This window comes from Bufo bufo, chromosome 1 (assembly GCF_905171765.1).
Source record: "Bufo bufo chromosome 1, aBufBuf1.1, whole genome shotgun sequence".
NCBI lineage: Eukaryota > Metazoa > Chordata > Amphibia > Anura > Bufonidae > Bufo > Bufo bufo.
Window position 1 is genome coordinate 842409501 of NC_053389.1, and position 23934 is coordinate 842433434.

Here is a 23934-nt window from a genome sequence, read left to right on the forward strand (position 1 = left end):
AGGACAGAGTAATGGAGAAGGCAGAGGACAGGTCCAGGAGGAGGAGGACAGAGTAATGGAGAAGGCAGAGGACAGGTCAAGGAGAAGGAGCACAGAGTAATGTAGAAGGCAGAGGACAGGTCAAGGAGGAGAAGCACAGAGTAATGTAGAAGGCAGAGGACAGGTCAAGGAGGAGAAGCACAGAGTAATGTAGAAGGCAGAGGACAGGTCAAGGAGGAGAAGCACAGAGTAATGTAGAAGGCAGAGGACAGGTCAAGGAGGAGAAGCACAGAGTAATGTAGAAGGCAGAGGACAGGTCAAGGAGGAGGAGGACAGAGTAATGTAGAAGGCAGAGGACAGGTCAAGGAGGAGAAGCACAGAGTAATGTAGAAGGCAGAGGACAGGTCAAGGAGGAGAAGCACAGAGTAATGTAGAAGGCAGAGGACAGGTCAAGGAGGAGAAGCACAGAGTAATGTAGAAGGCAGAGGACAGGTCAAGGAGGAGAAGCACAGAGTAATGTAGAAGGCAGAGGACAGGTCAAGGAGGAGAAGCACAGAGTAATGTAGAAGGCAGAGGACAGGTCAAGGAGGAGGAGGACAGAGTAATGTAGAAGGCAGAGGACAGGTCAAGGAGGAGAAGCACAGAGTAATGTAGAAGGCAGAGGACAGGTCAAGGAGGAGGAGGACAGAGTAATGTAGAAGGCAGAGGACAGGTCAAGGAGGAGAAGCACAGAGTAATGTAGAAGGCAGAGGACAGGTCAAGGAGGAGAAGCACAGAGTAATGTAGAAGGCAGAGGACAGGTCAAGGAGGAGGAGGACAGAGTAATGTAGAAGGCAGAGGACAGGTCAAGGAGGAGAAGCACAGAGTAATGTAGAAGGCAGAGGACAGGTCAAGGAGGAGAAGCACAGAGTAATGTAGAAGGCAGAGGACAGGTCAAGGAGGAGAAGCACAGAGTAATGTAGAAGGCAGAGGACAGGTCAAGGAGGAGAAGCACAGAGTAATGTAGAAGGCAGAGGACAGGTCAAGGAGGAGAAGCACAGAGTAATGTAGAAGGCAGAGGACAGGTCAAGGAGGAGAAGCACAGAGTAATGTAGAAGGCAGAGGACAGGTCAAGGAGGAGAAGCACAGAGTAATGTAGAAGGCAGAGGACAGGTCAAGGAGGAGAAGCACAGAGTAATGTAGAAGGCAGAGGACAGGTCAAGGAGGAGAAGCACAGAGTAATGTAGAAGGCAGAGGACAGGTCAAGGAGGAGAAGCACAGAGTAATGTTGAAGGCAGAGGACAGGTCAAGGAGGAGAAGCACAGAGTAATGTAGAAGGCAGAGGACAGGTCAAGGAGGAGAAGCACAGAGTAATGTAGAAGGCAGAGGACAGGTCAAGGAGGAGAAGCACAGAGTAACGTAGAAGGCAGAGGACAGGTCAAGGAGGAGAAGCACAGAGTAATGTAGAAGGCAGAGGACAGGTCAAGGAGGAGGACAGACAATGACGTCTGCCCAAATAACCAATGGAAACACTAATGTTTGAATATGTTGTATGTTAACATTATGTGCGTATATTTTAATGTGATTTCTATATTTTTGTGCTTGTTGCATTGTTGGTTTATTTTCTTATTTTATAATTTATTTTCAATACATTTTACACAGTTTACTTAAGGCTACTTTCACACTTGCGTTGTTCTTTTCCGGCATAGAGTTCCGTCACAGGGGCCCTATACCGGAAAAGAACTGATCAGGTATGTCCCCATGCATTCTGAATGGAGAGTAATCCGTTCAGGATGCATCAGGATGTCTTCAGTTCAAGCGTTTTGACTGATCAGGCAAAAGAGAAAACCGTAGCATGCTACGGTTTTATCTCTGGCTAAAAAAACTGAAGACTTGCCTGAATGCCAGATCAGGCATTTTTTCCCATAGGAATGTATTAGTGCCGGATCCGTCCTTCCGGTATGCGCATGCGCAGACTGAAAAAAAGGTGAAAAAATAAGCTCATGAGCTGCATTAAGTTACACATTTGGGCCACATTCGTTTTATAAGACGCACTAACTATTTCCCTCTACTTTGGAGGGAAAAAAAGTGCGTCTTATAAAGCAAAAAATACGGTACTTTACATTCCCCATATGTCTACTTCATGTTTGGATCATTTTGGGAATGATATTTTATTGTTGGGGGACGTTACAAGGCTTAGAAGTTTAGAAGCAAATCTTGAAATTTTTCAAAAATTTTCAAAAAAGCACTTTTTAGGGACCAGTTCAGGTCTGAAGTCACTTTGCGAGGCTTACATAATAGAAACCACCCAAAAATGACCCCATTCTAGAAACTACACCCCTCAAGGTGCGCCGTATGGTTTTTGGAAGGCAGATTTTGCTGGAGTGGTTTTTTTGACACCATGTCACATTTGAAGCCCCCCTGATGCACCCCTAGAATAGAAACTCCAAAAAAGTGACCCCATCTAAGAAACTACACCCCTCAAGGTATTCAAAACTGATTTTACAAACTTTGTTAACCCTTTAGGTGTTCCACAAGATTTAATGAAAAATAGAGATACAATTTAAAAATTTCACTTTTTTGGCAGATTTTCCATTTTAATAATTTTTTTCCAGTTACAAAGCAAGGGTTAACAGCCAAACAAAACTCAATATTTATGGCTCTGATTCTGTAGTTTACAGAAACACCCCATATGTGGTCGTAAACTGCTGTACGGGCACACGGCAGGGCGCAGAAGGAAAGGAACGCCATACGGTTTCTGTAAGGCAGATTTTGCTGGACCGTTTTTTTTGACACCGTGTCCCATTTGAAGCCCCCCTGATGCACCCCTAGAGTAGAAACTCCAAAAAAGTGACCCCATTTTAGAAACTACGGGATAGGGTGGCAGTATTGTTAGTACTAGTTTAGGGTACATATGATTTTTGATTGCTCTATATTACACTTTTTGTGAGGCAAGGTAACAAGAAATAGCTGTTTTGGCACCGTTTTTATTTTTTGTTATTTTCAAATTTAGGGTTAGATCATGTAATATTTTTACAGAGCAGGTTGTCACGGACGCGGCGATACCTAATATGTATACTATTTATTTATTTATGTAAGTTTTACACAATGATTTCATTTTTGAAACAAAAAATATCATGTTTTAGTGTTTCCATAGTCTGAGAGCCATAGTTTTTTCAGTTTTTGGGCAAATATCTTGGGTAGGGTATGATTTTTGCGGGATGAGATGAGTGTTTGATTGGCACTATTTTGGGGTGCGTATGACTTTTTGATTGCTTGCTATTACACTTTTTGTGATGTAAGGTGACAAAAAATAGCTTTTTTTACACCGTTTATTTTTTTTTTTAAAAAATTTACGGTATTCACCTGAGGGGTTAGGTCATGTGATATTTTTATAGAGCAGGTTATTACAGATGCGGCAATACCTAATATGTATACTTTTTTTTTATTTATGCAAGTTTTACACAATTATTTCATTTTTGAAACAAAAACAAAAAAAATCATGTTTTAGTGTTTCCATATTCTGAGAGCCATAGTTTTTTCAGTTTTTGGGCGATTATCTTAGGTAGGGTCTCATTTTTTGAGTTATGAGGTGACGGTTTGATTGGTACTATTTTGGCGTACATTCAACTTTTTTGATCACTTTTATTACCTTTTTTGGGAAGTAAGGTGGGCAAAATTTCAATTTCATCATAGTTTTTTATTTTTTATTGCGTTCACCGTTCGGGTAAAGTAACATGACCGTTTTATAGATCAGGTCGTTACGGACGCGGTGATATCAAACATGTGTAGGGAATTTTTTTTTTTTCATTTTTAATCAGTGATGAGTGTTTTTTGATTTTTACTTTTTTTTCCACTTTTTTTTAACTTTTTTTTGACCTAGACCCACTTGGTTCATGAAAATCCAGTGGGTCTGATGTCTGTATAATACAGTACACTATATAGTGTATTGTACTGTATTTTCACTTTACAAAGTCTGATTAGACTTCTGCCTTTAGCAGAAGTCTAATCAGCACCATGGACAGCCTCTGACCAGTACCATGGACAGCCGGACGCCTGTGAAGGTGTCCGGTTGCCATGGTAACCATCACTCGCTGCCACAGCAGAGCAGTGGGTGATGGGGAGGGAGGGTGGCCCGCTCCCTCTCCCATCAGGGGCTGAAAAGGCACAGCAGCCCCCGATGGGAGAGAACTAGAAGACGTCTGCAAGGAGGAATGGAGGAAAATCCCTCAAAAGAGCAGAGCATGAAAGACGGCCCAGGAATCTCACAGAACTAGAAGACGTCTGCAAGGAGGAATGGAGGAAAATCCCTCAAAAGAGCAGAGCATGAAAGACGGCCCAGGAATCTCACAGAACTAGAAGACGTCTGCAAGGAGGAATGGAGGAAAATCCCTCAAAAGAGCAGAGCATGAAAGACGGCCCAGGAATCTCACAGAACTAGAAGACGTCTGCAAGGAGGAATGGAGGAAAATCCCTCAAAAGAGCAGAGCATGAAAGACGGCCCAGGAACCTCACAGAACTAGAAGACGTCTGCAAGGAGGAATGGAGGAAAATCCCTCAAAAGAGCAGAGCATGAAAGACGGCCCAGGAATCTCACAGAACTAGAAGACGTCTGCAAGGAGGAATGGAGGAAAATCCCTCAAAAGAGCAGAGCATGAAAGACGGCCCAGGAACCTCACAGAACTAGAAGACGTCTGCAAGGAGGAATGGAGGAAAATCCCTCAAAAGAGCAGAGCATGAAAGACGGCCCAGGAACCTCACAGAACTAGAAGACGTCTGCAAGGAGGACATTCCCTTAAATAAGAACTGAAAGACTCTGTGATGTTACAAAAAGTGTTTACAAAGCTGTGATACTTGCCGATGTGTGCGCTACTAGGCACTAACCATGCAGGGGGCCCAAAGTTTTCCTTCGGGCCCTTTACATTTTTGGAAAATGTAAAAGATAAAAATAAAATAATGTTTTTGCTTAAATTACAATGTGAATGCGTGATCTGTAACTTTCTGTCTTTTGGAGATCATTTCATCTTTAACTCAGCTGTTCCCAGTAACAAGAATATCAGGGGCCCAAACCTTTGCATGCTACTGAACGTGATGAGAAGGTCTGTACGGCGCGATCCCAGGCAATGTGGCCATGTAGACGTTTGATATGACTTTGCCCTGACTGCTCCATGTAGGTGACACGTCTGCCACCATTGAGGTGCAGTCTCGTTGCGGCACGGACACCATTTGCAGGTGGCGGTCAGCAACTAAGACTCCAGGCAGCAGCAATGGGCACAAGGCTCAGAGATTAGAAAACCAGATCTTTAATGATAAGTGGAGCCGACAAGTCTGACATTAAATATGTTATATACACACACACCTATGTACAGGACATGGGGGGGGGGTCAATATACACAGATTGGGGGGGGGGGCCTGATTGGTAGAAAATGGGCGATAATAATGACAATACGGCAACACCAGGCCATTCTGGTGACATCTCATGGAGAGGACAAGCGTCTATCCTTTGTTGATCCTCAATTTAAAGATGACTCGCCCTTGGTACAAGTCCCGGGAATCCTGATTGTTGATGTTGGCTGCATTGACACGGCACTCCACCATGTGGTCCACGTTCTTCGCCACATTCAGGAACTTTACCGCCACGAATGGCTGCGTGTAGTTTTGCTGTGGGAAGAGGAAGAGATTCTTCAGCAGGGTGACACAATGTTCTCAGGCATCACCATACAGCACATTGTGAAAGAAATGAAATGGTTAATGAACATGAATTGTGCTAATTGCACTTAATTGTCAAGTATTCTCAATTTTAAGCATAACTACTGCTTGGGGTTGGACATTCCATTGTGAGACTGCTCTTACTGTAAAGAAGCTTTCCTATATCAGTGACTAGGAATGCTAGCATAGCCCCTGACATTACTACTGCTTGGGGTTGGACATTACATTGTGAGACTGCTCTTACTGTAAAGAAGCTTTCCTATATCAGTGACCAGGAATACTAGCATAGCCCCTGACATTACTACTGCTTGGGGTTGGACATTCCATTGTGAGACTGCTCTTACTGTAAAGAAGCTTTCCTATATCAGTGACCAGGAATACTAGCATAGCCCCTGACATTACTACTGCTTGGGGTTGGACATTCCATTGTGAGACTGCTCTTACTGTAAAGAAGCTTTCCTATATCAGTGACCAGGAATACTAGCATAGCCCCTGACATTACTATTACTTGGGGTTGGACATTCCATTGTGAGACTGCTCTTACTGTAAAGAAGCTTTCCTATATCAGTGACCAGGAATACTAGCATAGCCCCTGACATTACTACTGCTTGGGGTTGGACATTCCATTGTGAGACTGCTCTTACTGTAAAGAAGCTTTCCTATATCAGTGAGCAGGAATGCTAGCATAGCCCCTGACATTACTACTGCTTGGGGTTGGACATTCCACTGTGAGACTGCTCTTACTGTAAAGAAGCTTTCCTATATCAGTGAGCAGGAATGCTAGCATAGCCCCTGACATTACTACTGCTTGGGGTTGGACATTCCACTGTGAGACTGCTCTTACTGTAAAGAAGCTTTCCTGTATCAGTGACCAGGAATGCTAGCATAGCCCCTGACATTACTACTGCTTGGGGTTGGACATTCCATTGTGAGACTGCTCTTACTGTAAAGAAGCTTTCCTATATCAGTGAGCAGGAATACTAGCATAGCCCCTGACATTACTATTACTTGGGGTTGGACATTCCATTGAGAGACTGGTCATACTGTAAAGAAGCTTTCCTGTATCAGTGACCATGAATGCTAGCATAGCCACTGACATTACTACTGCTTGGGGTTGGACATTCCATTGTGAGACTGCTCTTACTGTAAAGAAGCTTTCCTGTATCAGTGACCAGGAATACTAGCATAGCCCCTGACATTACTACTGCTTGGGGTTGGACATTCCATTGTGCGACTGCTCTTACTGTAAAGAAGCTTTCCTGTATCAGTGACCAGGAATACTAGCATAGCCCCTGACATTACTACTGCTTGGGGTTGGACATTCCATTGTGAGACTGCTCTTACTGTAAAGAAGCTTTCCTATATCAGTGACTAGGAATGCTAGCATAGCCCCTGACATTACTATTACTTGGGGTTGGACATTCCATTGTGAGACTGCTCATACTGTAAAGAAGCTTTCCTATATCAGTGAGCAGGAATACTAGCATAGCCCCTGACATTACTATTACTTGGGGTTGGACATTCCATTGTGAGACTGCTCTTACTGTAAAGAAGCTTTCCTATATCAGTGACCAGGAATACTAGCATAGCCCCTGACATTACTACTGCTTGGGGTTGGACATTCCATTGTGAGACTGCTCTTACTGTAAAGAAGCTTTCCTATATCAGTGACCAGGAATACTAGCATAGCCCCTGACATTACTACTGCTTGGGGTTGGACATTCCATTGTGAGACTGCTCTTACTGTAAAGAAGCTTTCCTATATCAGTGACCAGGAATACTAGCATAGCCCCTGACATTACTATTACTTGGGGTTGGACATTCCATTGTGAGACTGCTCTTACTGTAAAGAAGCTTTCCTATATCAGTGACCAGGAATACTAGCATAGCCCCTGACATTACTACTGCTTGGGGTTGGACATTCCATTGTGAGACTGCTCTTACTGTAAAGAAGCTTTCCTATATCAGTGAGCAGGAATGCTAGCATAGCCCCTGACATTACTACTGCTTGGGGTTGGACATTCCACTGTGAGACTGCTCTTACTGTAAAGAAGCTTTCCTATATCAGTGAGCAGGAATGCTAGCATAGCCCCTGACATTACTACTGCTTGGGGTTGGACATTCCACTGTGAGACTGCTCTTACTGTAAAGAAGCTTTCCTGTATCAGTGACCAGGAATGCTAGCATAGCCCCTGACATTACTACTGCTTGGGGTTGGACATTCCATTGTGAGACTGCTCTTACTGTAAAGAAGCTTTCCTATATCAGTGAGCAGGAATACTAGCATAGCCCCTGACATTACTATTACTTGGGGTTGGACATTCCATTGAGAGACTGGTCATACTGTAAAGAAGCTTTCCTGTATCAGTGACCATGAATGCTAGCATAGCCACTGACATTACTACTGCTTGGGGTTGGACATTCCATTGTGAGACTGCTCTTACTGTAAAGAAGCTTTCCTGTATCAGTGACCAGGAATACTAGCATAGCCCCTGACATTACTACTGCTTGGGGTTGGACATTCCATTGTGCGACTGCTCTTACTGTAAAGAAGCTTTCCTGTATCAGTGACCAGGAATACTAGCATAGCCCCTGACATTACTACTGCTTGGGGTTGGACATTCCATTGTGAGACTGCTCTTACTGTAAAGAAGCTTTCCTATATCAGTGACTAGGAATGCTAGCATAGCCCCTGACATTACTATTACTTGGGGTTGGACATTCCATTGTGAGACTGCTCATACTGTAAAGAAGCTTTCCTATATCAGTGAGCAGGAATACTAGCATAGCCCCTGACATTACTATTACTTGGGGTTGGACATTCCATTGTGAGACTGCTCTTACTGTAAAGAAGCTTTCCTGTATCAGTGACCAGGAATACTAGCATAGCCCCTGACATTACTACTGCTTGGGGTTGGACATTCCATTGTGAGACTGCTCTTACTGTAAAGAAGCTTTCCTAAATCAGTAACTAGGAATGCTAGCATAGCCCCTGACATTACTACTGCTTGGGGTTGGACATTCCATTGTGAGACTGCTCTTACTGTGAAGAAGCTTTACTATATCAGTGACCAGGAATACTAGCATAGCTCCTGACATTACTACTGCTTGGGGTTGGACATTCCATTGTGAGACTGCTCTTACTGTAAAGAAGCTTTCCTGTATCAGTGACCAGAAATACTAGCATAGCCCCTGACATTACTACTGCTTGGGGTTGGACATTCCATTGTGAGACTGCTCTTACTGTAAAGAAGCTTTCCTATATCAGTGACCAGGAATACTAGCATAGCCCCTGACATTACTACTGCTTGGGGTTGGACATTCCATTGGGAGACTGCTCTTACTGTAAAGAAGCTTTCCTATATCAGTGACCAGGAATGCTAGCATAGCCCCTGACATTACTACTGCTTGGGGTTGGACATTCCATTGTGAGACTGCTCTTACTGTAAAGAAGCTTTCCTATATCAGTGACTAGGAATGCTAGCATAGCCCCTGACATTACTACTGCTTGGGGTTGGACATTCCATTGGGAGACTGCTCTTACTGTAAAGAAGCTTTCCTATATCAGTGAGCAGGAATACTAGCACAGCCCCTGACATTACTACTGCTTGGGGTTGGACATTCCATTGTGAGACTGCTCTTACTGTAAAGAAGCTTTCCTATATCAGTGACTAGGAATGCTAGCATAGCCCCTGACATTACTACTGCTTGGGGTTGGACATTCCATTGTGAGACTGCTCTTACTGTAAAGAAGCTTTCCTATATCAGTGACTAGGAATGCTAGCATAGCCCCTGACATTACTACTGCTTGGGGTTGGACATTCCATTGTGAGACTGCTCTCACTGTAAAGAAGCTTTCCTATATCAGTGACCAGAAATACTAGCATAGCCCCTGACATTACTATTACTTGGGGTTGGACATTCCATTGTGAGACTGCTCTTACTGTAAAGAAGCTTTCCTATATCAGTGACCAGGAATACTAGCATAGCCCCTGACATTACTATTACTTGGGGTTGGACATTCCATTGTGAGACTGCTCTTACTGTAAAGAAGCTTTCCTATATCAGTGACCAGGAATACTAGCATAGCCCCTGACATTACTACTGCTTGGGGTTGGACATTCCATTGTGAGACTGCTCTTACTGTAAAGAAGCTTTCCTATATCAGTGAGCAGGAATACTAGCATAGCCCCTGACATTACTACTGCTTGGGGTTGGACATTCCACTGTGAGACTGCTCTTACTGTAAAGAAGCTTTCCTATATCAGTGAATTTGGGATTTTTACTTCTCAGACTCATGTGTCCACACTTTAAAATTGTCCATAAATGGTGCATCGAGAGATGAAGATGTCTGGAGGATCTCAGGGGAAGGTCAGATAGAAGACGTCTGGAGCAGCCACTTACCTGCGCTCTGTTCCCATAATACGGAAAGTACTTCAGGTCAATTCCTCCCAGGCCGGAAGGTGCGAAGGTGGGGAAGTACTGGATGTCGCCCAGGAGACTATTATTATTCTGGAAATGAGGAGAATATATGTGAGGAAGACTGGAAAACAGACAGCGAGCGTGGAGCTCGCATCGTCACAGCTACGTGTATAGCGTCTATAGTGCCCCTATAGAATGTGTGTAAGGAGGACTGACACAGACCGGACACATCACCTATATATTATATAATATACACCTACAGTACAGCGTCTATAGTGCCCCTATAGTATGTGTGTAAGGAGGACTGACACAGACCGGACACATCACCTATATATTATATAATATACACCTACAGTACAGCGTCTATAGTGCCCTATAGTATGTGTGTAAGGAGGACTGACACAGACCGGACACATCACCTATATATTATATAATATACACCTACAGTACAGCGTCTATAGTGCCCCTATAGTATGTATGTAAGGAGGACTGACACAGGCCGGACACATCACCTATATATTATATAATATACACCTACAGTACAGCGTCTATAGTGCCCCTATAGTATGTGTGTAAGGAGGACTGACACAGACCGGACACATCACCTATATATTATATAATATACACCTACAGTACAGCGTCTATAGTGCCCCTATAGTATGTGTGTAAGGAGGACTGACACAGGCCGGACACATCACCTATATATTATATAATATACACCTACAGTACAGCGTCTATAGTGCCCTATAGTATGTGTGTAAGGAGGACTGACACAGACCGGACACATCACCTATATATTATATAATATACACCTACGTGTACAGCGTCTATAGTGCCCTATAGTATGTTTGTAAGGAGGACTGACACAGACCGGACACATCACCTATATATTATATAATATACACCTACAGTACAGCGTCTATAGTGCCCCTATAGTATGTGTGTAAGGAGGACTGACACAGACCGGACACATCACCTATATATTATATAATATACACCTACAGTACAGCGTCTATAGTGCCCCTATAGTATGTATGTAAGGAGGACTGACACAGACCGGACACATCACCTATATATTATTATAATATACACCTACAGTACAGCGTCTATAGTGCCCCTATAGTATGTGTGTAAGGAGGACTGACACAGACCGGACACATCACCTATATATTATATAATATACACCTACAGTACAGCGTCTATAGTGCCCCTATAGTATGTGTGTAAGGAGGACTGACACAGACCGGACACATCACCTATATATTATATAATATACACCTACAGTACAGCGTCTATAGTGCCCTATAGTATGTGTGTAAGGAGGACTGACACAGGCCGGACACATCACCTATATATTATATAATATACACCTACAGTACAGCGTCTATAGTGCCCCTATAGTATGTGTGTAAGGAGGACTGACACAGACCGGACACATCACCTATATATTATATAATATACACCTACAGTACAGCGTCTATAGTGCCCCTATAGTATGTGTGTAAGGAGGACTGACACAGGCCGGACACATCACCTATATATTATATAATATACACCTACAGTACAGCGTCTATAGTGCCCTATAGTATGTGTGTAAGGAGGACTGACACAGAACGGACACATCACCTATATATTATATAATATACACCTACAGTACAGCGTCTATAGTGCCCCTATAGTATGTGTGTAAGAAGGACTGACACAGACCAGACACATCACCTATATATTATATAATATACACCTACGTGTACAGCGTCTATAGTGCCCTATAGTATGTGTGTAAGGAGGACTGACACAGACCGGACACATCACCTATATATTATATAATATACACCTACGTGTACAGCGTCTATAGTGCCCCTATAGTATGTGTGTAAGGAGGACTGACACAGGCCGGACACATCACCTATATATTATATAATATACACCTACAGTACAGCGTCTATAGTGCCCCTATAGTATGTGTGTAAGGAGGACTGACACAGACCGGACACATCACCTATATATTATATAATATACACCTACAGTACAGCGTCTATAGTGCCCCTATAGTATGTGTGTAAGGAGGACTGACACAGACCGGACACATCACCTATATATTATATAATATACACCTACAGTACAGCGTCTATAGTGCCCCTATAGTATGTGTGTAAGGAGGACTGACACAGACCGGACACATCACCTATATATTATATAATATACACCTACGTGTACAGCGTCTATAGTGCCCTATAGTATGTGTGTAAGGAGGACTGACACAGACCAGACACATCACCTATATATTATATAATATACACCTATGTGTATAGCGTCTATAGTGCCCCTATAGTATGTGTGTAAGGAGGACTGACACAGACCGGACACATCACCTATATATTATATAATATACACCTACAGTACAGCGTCTATAGTGCCCCTATAGTATGTGTGTAAGGAGGACTGACACAGACCGGACACATCACCTATATATTATATAATATACACCTACAGTACAGCGTCTATAGTGCCCCTATAGTATGTGTGTATGGAGGACTGACACAGACCGGACACATCACCTATATATTATATAATATACACCTACGTGTACAGCGTCTATAGTGCCCCTATAGTATGTGTGTAAGGAGGACTGACACAGACCAGACACGTCACCTATATATTATATAATATACACCTACAGTACAGCGTCTATAGTGCCCTATAGTATGTGTGTAAGGAGGACTGACACAGACCAGACACATCACCTATATATTATATAATATACACCTACGTGTACAGCGTCTATAGTGCCCCTATAGTATGTGTGTAAGGAGGACTGACACAGACCGGACACATCACCTATATATTATATAATATACACCTACAGTACAGCGTCTATAGTGCCCCTATAGTATGTGTGTAAGGAGGACTGACACAGACCGGACACATCACCTATATATTATATAATATACACCTACGTGTACAGCATCTATAGTGCCCCTATAGTATGTGTGTAAGGAGGACTGACACAGACCGGACACATCACCTATATATTATATAATATACACCTACGTGTACAGCGTCTATAGTGCCCCTATAGTATGTGTGTAAGGAGGACTGACACAGACCGGACACATCACCTATATATTATATAATATACACCTACAGTACAGCATCTATAGTGCCCCTATAGTATGTGTGTAAGGAGGACTGACACAGGCCGGACACATCACCTATATATTATATAATATACACCTACAGTACAGCGTCTATAGTGCCCCTATAGTATGTGTGTAAGGAGGACTGACACAGGCCGGACACATCACCTATATATTATATAATATACACCTACAGTACAGCGTCTATAGTGCCCCTATAGTATGTGTGTAAGGAGGACTGACACAGGCCGGACACATCACCTATATATTATATAATATACACCTACAGTACAGCGTCTATAGTGCCCTTATAGTATGTGTGTAAGGAGGACTGACACAGGCCGGACACATCACCTATATATTATATAATATACACCTACAGTACAGCGTCTATAGTGCCCTATAGTATGTGTGTAAGGAGGACTGACACAGGCCGGACACATCACCTATATATTATATAATATACACCTACAGTACAGCGTCTATAGTGCCTCTATAGTATGTGTGTAAGGAGGACTGACACAGACCGGACACATCACCTATATATTATATAATATACACCTACAGTACAGCGTCTATAGTGCCCTATAGTATGTGTGTAAGGAGGACTGACACAGACCGGACACATCACCTATATATTATATAATATACACCTACAGTACAGCGTCTATAGTGCCCCTATAGTATGTGTGTAAGAAGGACTGACACAGGCCGGACACATCACCTATATATTATATAATATACACCTACAGTACAGCGTCTATAGTGCCCCTATAGTATGTGTGTAAGGAGGACTGACACAGGCCGGACACATCACCTATATATTATATAATATACACCTACAGTACAGCGTCTATAGTGCCCTATAGTATGTGTGTAAGGAGGACTGACACAGGCCGGACACATCACCTATATATTATATAATATACACCTACAGTACAGCGTCTATAGTGCTCCTATAGTATGTGTGTAAGGAGGACTGACACAGACCGGACACATCACCTATATATTATATAATATACACCTACAGTACAGCGTCTATAGTGCCCCTATAGTATGTGTGTAAGGAGGACTGACACAGACCGGACACATCACCTATATATTATATAATATACACCTACAGTACAGCGTCTATAGTGCCCCTATAGTATGTGTGTAAGGAGGACTGACACAGGCCGGACACATCACCTATATATTATATAATATACACCTACAGTACAGCGTCTATAGTGCCCCTATAGTATGTATGTAAGGAGGACTGACACAGACCGGACACATCACCTATATATTATATAATATACACCTACGTGTACAGCATCTATAGTGCCCCTATAGTATGTGTGTAAGGAGGACTGACACAGACCAGACACATCACCTATATATTAGATAATATACACCTACGTGTACAGCGTCTATAGTGCCCCTATAGTATGTGTGTAAGGAGGACTGACACAGACCGGACACATCACCTATATATTATATAATATACACCTACAGTACAGCGTCTATAGTGCCCCTATAGTATGTATGTAAGGAGGACTGACACAGACCGGACACATCACCTATATATTATATAATATACACCTACGTGTACAGCATCTATAGTGCCCCTATAGTATGTGTGTAAGGAGGACTGACACAGACCAGACACATCACCTATATATTATATAATATACACCTACAGTACAGCGTCTATAGTGCCCCTATAGTATGTGTGTAAGGAGGACTGACACAGACCGGACACATCACCTATATATTATATAATATACACCTACGTGTACAGCGTCTATAGTGCCCTATAGTATGTGTGTAAGGAGGACTGACACAGACCGGACACATCACCTATATATTATATAATATACACCTACAGTACAGCGTCTATAGTGCCCTATAGTATGTGTGTAAGGAGGACTGACACAGAACGGACACATCACCTATATATTATATAATATACACCTACAGTACAGCGTCTATAGTGCCCCTATAGTATGTGTGTAAGGAGGACTGACACAGGCCGGACACATCACCTATATATTATATAATATACACCTACAGTACAGCGTCTATAGTGCCCCTATAGTATGTGTGTAAGGAGGACTGACACAGGCCGGACACATCACCTATATATTATATAATATACACCTACAGTACAGCGTCTATAGTGCCCCTATAGTATGTGTGTAAGGAGGACTGACACAGGCCGGACACATCACCTATATATTATATAATATACACCTACAGTACAGCGTCTATAGTGCTCCTATAGTATGTGTGTAAGGAGGACTGACACAGGCCGGACACATCACCTATATATTATATAATATACACCTACAGTACAGCGTCTATAGTGCCCTAAGTATGTGTGTAAGGAGGACTGACACAGACCGGACACATCACCTATATATTATATAATATACACCTACAGTACAGCGTCTATAGTGCCCCTATAGTATGTGTGTAAGGAGGACTGACACAGGCCGGACACATCACCTATATATTATATAATATACACCTACAGTACAGCGTCTATAGTGCCCCTATAGTATGTGTGTAAGGAGGACTGACACAGACCGGACACATCACCTATATATTATATAATATACACCTACAGTACAGCGTCTATAGTGCCCCTATAGTATGTGTGTAAGGAGGACTGACACAGACCGGACACATCACCTATATATTATATAATATACACCTACAGTACAGCGTCTATAGTGCCCTATAGTATGTGTGTAAGGAGGACTGACACAGACCGGACACGTCACCTATATATTAGATAATATACACCTACGTGTACAGCGTCTATAGTGCCCCTATAGTATGTGTGTAAGGAGGACTGACACAGACCAGACACATCACCTATATATTATATAATATACACCTACAGTACAGCGTCTATAGTGCCCCTATAGTATGTGTGTAAGGAGGACTGACACAGACCGGACACATCACCTATATATTATATAATATACACCTACGTGTACAGCGTCTATAGTGCCCTATAGTATGTGTGTAAGGAGGACTGACACAGACCGGACACATCACCTATATATTATATAATATACACCTACAGTACAGCGTCTATAGTGCCCTATAGTATGTGTGTAAGGAGGACTGACACAGAACGGACACATCACCTATATATTATATAATATACACCTACAGTACAGCGTCTATAGTGCCCCTATAGTATGTGTGTAAGGAGGACTGACACAGGCCGGACACATCACCTATATATTATATAATATACACCTACAGTACAGCGTCTATAGTGCCCCTATAGTATGTGTGTAAGGAGGACTGACACAGGCCGGACACATCACCTATATATTATATAATATACACCTACAGTACAGCGTCTATAGTGCCCCTATAGTATGTGTGTAAGGAGGACTGACACAGACCGGACACATCACCTATATATTATATAATATACACCTACAGTACAGCGTCTATAGTGCCCCTATAGTATGTGTGTAAGGAGGACTGACACAGACCAGACACATCACCTATATATTATATAATATACACCTACAGTACAGCGTCTATAGTGCCCCTATAGTATGTGTGTAAGGAGGACTGACACAGGCCGGACACATCACCTATATATTATATAATATACACCTACAGTACAGCGTCTATAGTGCCCCTATAGTATGTGTGTAAGGAGGACTGACACAGACCGGACACATCACCTATATATTAGATAATATACACCTACGTGTACAGCGTCTATAGTGCCCCTATAGTATGTGTGTAAGGAGGACTGACACAGACCAGACACATCACCTATATATTATATAATATACACCTACAGTACAGCGTCTATAGTGCCCCTATAGTATGTGTGTAAGGAGGACTGACACAGACCGGACACATCACCTATATATTATATAATATACACCTACGTGTACAGCGTCTATAGTGCCCTATAGTATGTGTGTAAGGAGGACTGACACAGACCGGACACATCACCTATATATTATATAATATACACCTACAGTACAGCGTCTATAGTGCCCTATAGTATGTGTGTAAGGAGGACTGACACAGAACGGACACATCACCTATATATTATATAATATACACCTACAGTACAGCGTCTATAGTGCCCCTATAGTATGTGTGTAAGGAGGACTGACACAGGCCGGACACATCACCTATATATTATATAATATACACCTACAGTACAGCGTCTATAGTGCCCCTATAGTATGTGTGTAAGGAGGACTGACACAGGCCGGACACATCACCTATATATTATATAATATACACCTACAGTACAGCGTCTATAGTGCCCCTATAGTATGTGTGTAAGGAGGACTGACACAGACCGGACACATCACCTATATATTATATAATATACACCTACAGTACAGCGTCTATAGTGCCCCTATAGTATGTGTGTAAGGAGGACTGACACAGACCAGACACATCACCTATATATTATATAATATACACCTACAGTACAGCGTCTATAGTGCCCCTATAGTATGTGTGTAAGGAGGACTGACACAGGCCGGACACATCACCTATATATTATATAATATACACCTACAGTACAGCGTCTATAGTGCCCCTATAGTATGTGTGTAAGGAGGACTGACACAGACCGGACACATCACCTATATATTATATAATATACACCTACAGTACAGCGTCTATAGTGCCCCTATAGTATGTGTGTAAGGAGGACTGACACAGGCCGGACACATCACCTATATATTATATAATATACACCTACAGTACAGCGTCTATAGTGCCCTATAGTATGTGTGTAAGGAGGACTGACACAGACCGGACACATCACCTATATATTATATAATATACACCTACAGTACAGCGTCTATAGTGCCCTATAGTATGTGTGTAAGGAGGACTGACACAGACCGGACACATCACCTATATATTATATAATATACACCTACAGTACAGCATCTATAGTGCCCTATAGTATGTGTGTAAGGAGGACTGACACAGACCGGACACATCACCTATATATTATATAATATACACCTACAGTACAGCGTCTATAGTGCCCCTATAGTATGTGTGTAAGGAGGACTGACACAGACCGGACACATCACCTATATATTATATAATATACACCTACAGTACAGCGTCTATAGTGCCCCTATAGTATGTGTGTAAGGAGGACTGACACAGACCGGACACATCACCTATATATTATATAATATACACCTACAGTACAGCGTCTATAGTGCCCTATAGTATGTGTGTAAGGAGGACTGACACAGACCGGACACGTCACCTATATATTATATAATATACACCTACAGTACAGCGTCTATAGTGCCCCTATAGTATGTGTGTAAGGAGGACTGACACAGACCGGACACATCACCTATATATTATATAATATACACCTACAGTACAGCGTATATAGTGCCCCTATAGTATGTGTGTAAGGAGGACTGACACAGACCGGACACATCACCTATATATTATATAATATACACCTACAGTACAGCGTCTATAGTGCCCCTATAGTATGTGTGTAAGGAGGACTGACACAGGCCGGACACATCACCTATATATTATATATTATACACCTACAGTACAGCGTCTATAGTGCCCCTATAGTATGTGTGTAAGGAGGACTGACACAGACCGGACACATCACCTATATATTATATAATATACACCTACAGTACAGCGTCTATACTGCCCCTATAGTATGTGTGTAAGGAGGACTGACACAGACCGGACACGTCACCTATATATTATATAATATACACCTACAGTACAGCGTCTATAGTGCCCTATAGTATGTGTGTAAGGAGGACTGACACAGACCGGACACGTCACCTATATATTATATAATATACACCTACAGTACAGCGTCTATAGTGCCCCTATAGTATGTGTGTAAGGAGGACTGACACAGACCGGACACATCACCTATATATTATATAATATACACCTACAGTACAGCGTCTATAGTGCCCTATAGTATGTGTGTAAGGAGGACTGACACAGACCGGACACATCACCTATATATTATATAATATACACCTACAGTACAGCGTCTATAGTGCCCCTATAGTATGTGTGTAAGGAGGACTGACACAGACCGGACACATCACCTATATATTATATAATATACACCTACAGTACAGCGTCTATAGTGCCCCTATAGTATGTGTGTAAGGAGGACTGACACAGGCCGGACACATCACCTATATATTATATAATATACACCTACAGTACAGCGTCTATAGTGCCCCTATAGTATGTGTGTAAGGAGGACTGACACAGGCCGGACACATCACCTATATATTATATAATATACACCTACAGTACAGCGTCTATAGTGCCCTATAGTATGTGTGTAAGGAGGACTGACACAGACCGGACACATCACCTATATATTATATAATATACACCTACAGTACAGCGTCTATAGTGCCCCTATAGTATGTGTGTAAGGAGGACTGACACAGGCCGGACACATCACCTATATATTATATAATATACACCTACAGTACAGCGTCTATAGTGCCCCTATAGTATGTGTGTAAGGAGGACTGACACAGACCGGACACATCACCTATATATTATATAATATACACCTACAGTACAGCGTCTATAGTGCCCCTATAGTATGTGTGTAAGGAGGACTGACACAGGCCGGACACATCACCTATATATTATATAATATACACCTACGTGTACAGCGTCTATAGTGCCCTATAGTATGTGTGTAAGGAGGACTGACACAGGCCGGACACATCACCTATATATTATATAATATACACCTACAGTACAGCGTCTATAGTGCCCCTATAGTATGTGTGTAAGGAGGACTGACACAGACCGGACACATCACCTATATATTATATATTATACACCTGCGTGTACAGCATCTATAGTGCCCCTATAGTATGTGATTAAGGAGGACTGACACAGGCCGGACACATCACCTATATATTATATAATATACACCTACAGTACAGCATCTATAGTGCCCCTATAGTATGTGTGTAAGGAGGACTGACACAGACCGGACACATCACCTATATATTATATAATATACACCTACATGTACAGCGTCTATAGTGCCCCTATAGTATGTGTGTAAGGAGGACTGACACAGGCCGGACACATCACCTATATATTATATAATATACACCTACAGTACAGCGTCTATAGTGCCCCTATAGTATGTGTGTAAGGAGGACTGACACAGACCGGACACGTCACCTATATATTATATAATATACACCTACAGTACAGCGTCTATAGTGCCCCTATAGTATGTGTGTAAGGAGGACTGACACAGGCCGGACACATCACCTATATATTATATAATATACACCTACAGTACAGCGTCTATAGTGCCCTATAGTATGTGTGTAAGGAGGACTGACACAGACCGGACACATCACCTATATATTATATAATATACACCTACAGTACAGCGTCTATAGTGCCCCTATAGTATGTGTGTAAGGAGGACTGACACAGACCGGACACATCACCTATATATTATATAATATACACCTACAGTACAGCGTCTATAGTGCCCTATAGTATGTGTGTAAGGAGGACTGACACAGACCGGACACATCACCTATATATTATATAATATACACCTACAGTACAGCGTCTATAGTGCCCCTATAGTATGTGTGTAAGGAGGACTGACACAGACCGGACACATCACCTATATATTATATAATATACACCTACAGTACAGCGTCTATAGTGCCCTATAGTATGTGTGTAAGGAGGACTGACACAGACCGGACACATCACCTATATATTATATATTATACACCTACAGTACAGCGTCTATAGTGCCCCTATAGTATGTGTGTAAGGAGGACTGACACAGACCGGACACATCACCTATATATTATATAATATACACCTACAGTACAGCGTCTATAGTGCCCCTATAGTATGTGTGTAAGGAGGACTGACACAGACCGGACACATCACCTATATATTATATAATATACACCTATGTGTACAGCGTCTATAGTGCCCCTATAGTATGTGTGTAAGGAGGACTGACACAGACCGGACACGTCACCTATATATTATATAATATACACCTACAGTACAGCGTCTATAGTGCCCCTATAGTATGTGTGTAAGGAAGACTGACACAGGCCGGACACATCACCTATATATTATATAATATACACCTACAGTACAGCGTCTATAGTGCCCTATAGTATGTGTGTAAGGAGGACTGACACAGACCGGACACATCACCTATATATTATATAATATACACCTACAGTACAGCGTCTATAGTGCCCTATAGTATGTGTGTAAGGAGGACTGACACAGGCCGGACACATCACCTATATATTATATAATATACACCTACAGTACAGCGTCTATAGTGCCCTATAGTATGTGTGTAAGGAGGACTGACACAGACCGGACACATCACCTATATATTATATAATATACACCTACAGTACAGCGTCTATAGTGCCCTATAGTATGTGTGTAAGGAGGACTGACACAGACCGGACACATCACCTATATATTATATAATATACACCTACAGTACAGCGTCTATAGTGCCCTATAGTATGTGTGTAAGGAGGACTGACACAGACCGGACACGTCACCTATATATTATATAATATACACCTACAGTACAGCGTCTATACTGCCCCTATAGTATGTGTGTAAGGAGGACTGACACAGGCCGGACACATCACCTATATATTATATAATATACACCTACGTGTACAGCGTCTATAGTGCCCTTATAGTATGTGTGTAAGGAGGACTGACACAGACCGGACACATCACCTATATATTATATAATATACACCTACAGTACAGCGTCTATAGTGCCCCTATAGTATGTGTGTAAGGAGGACTGACACAGACCGGACACATCACCTATATATTATATAATATACACCTACAGTACAGCGTCTATAGTGCCCCTATAGTATGTGTGTAAGGAGGACTGACACAGGCCGGACACATCACCTATATATTATATAATATACACCTATGTGTACAGCGTCTATAGTGCCCTATAGTATGTGTGTAAGGAGGACTGACACAGACCGGACACATCACCTATATATTATATAATATACACCTACAGTACAGCGTCTATAGTGCCCCTATAGTATGTGTGTAAGGAGGACTGACACAGACCGGACACATCACCTATATATTATATAATATACACCTACAGTACAGCGTCTATAGTGCCCCTATAGTATGTGTGTAAGGAGGACTGACACAGACCGGACACATCACCTATATATTATATAATATACACCTACAGTACAGCGTCTATAGTGCCCCTATAGTATGTGTGTAAGGAGGACTGACACAGACCGGACACATCACCTATATATTATATAATATACACCTACGTGTACAGCGTCTATAGTGCCCTATAGTATGTGTGTAAGGAGGACTGACACAGGCCGGACACATCACCTATATATTATATAATATACACCTACAGTACAGCGTCTATAGTGCTCCTATAGTATGTGTGTAAGGAGGACTGACACAGACCGGACACATCACCTATATATTATATAATATACACCTACAGTACAGCGTCTATAGTGCCCCTATAGTATGTGTGTAAGGAGGACTGACACAGACCGGACACATCACCTATATATTATATAATATACACCTACAGTACAGCGTCTATAGTGCCCCTATAGTATGTGTGTAAGGAGGACTGACACAGACCGGACACATCACCTATATATTATATAATATACACCTACAGTACAGCGTCTATAGTGCCCTATAGTATGTGTGTAAGGAGGACTGACACAGGCCGGACACATCACCTATATATTATTTAATATACACCTACAGTACAGCGTCTATAGTGCCTCTATAGTATGTGTGTAAGGAGGACTGACACAGACCGGACACATCACCTATATATTATATAATATACACCTACAGTACAGCGTCTATAGTGCCCTATAGTATGTGTGTAAGGAGGACTGACACAGGCCGGACACATCACCTATATATTATATAATATACACCTACAGTACAGCGTCTATAGTGCCCTATAGTATGTGTGTAAGGAGGACTGACACAGACCGGACACATCACCTATATATTATATAATATACAACTACAGTACAGCGTCTATAGTGCCCCTATAGAATGTGTGTAAGGAGGACTGACACAGACCGGACACATCACCTATATATTATATAATATACACCTACAGTACAGCGTCTATAGTGCCCCTATAGTATGTGTGTAAGGAGGACAGACACAGACCGGACACATCACCTATATATTATATAATATACACCTACAGTACAGCGTCTATAGTGCCCCTATAGAATGTGTGTAAGGAGGACTGACACAGGCCGGACACATCACCTATATATTATATAATATACACCTACAGTACAGCGTCTATAGTGCCCTATAGTATGTGTGTAAGGAGGACTGACACAGGCCGGACACATCACCTATATGTTATATAATATACACCTACAGTACAGCGTCTATAGTGCCCCTATAGTATGTGTGTAAGGAGGACTGACACAGGCCGGACACATCACCTATATATTATATAATATACACCTACAGTACAGCGTCTATAGTGCCCCTATAGTATGTGTGTAAGGAGGACTGACACAGGCCGGACACATCACCTATATATTATATAATATACACCTACAGTACAGCGTCTATAGTGCCCCTA

General features: G+C 42.1%; 1 protein-coding gene across 1 annotated transcript in view; it reads right to left on the minus strand.

Moving 5' to 3' along the window:
• Nucleotides 1–5243: 5243 nt before the first annotated feature.
• LOC120986732 (sodium/potassium-transporting ATPase subunit beta-2-like) overlaps nt 5244–23934 on the minus strand; it is a 44582-nt gene continuing 25891 nt past the window's right edge. The window contains exons 6-7 of the mRNA XM_040415446.1: nt 10072–10179; nt 5244–5619 (exon numbers count right to left, since the gene is read on the minus strand). Of these exons, the coding sequence (XP_040271380.1) occupies nt 5455–5619; nt 10072–10179 (273 nt within the window). The 3' untranslated portion in view covers nt 5244–5454. The remainder of the gene's footprint in view (nt 5620–10071; nt 10180–23934) is intronic.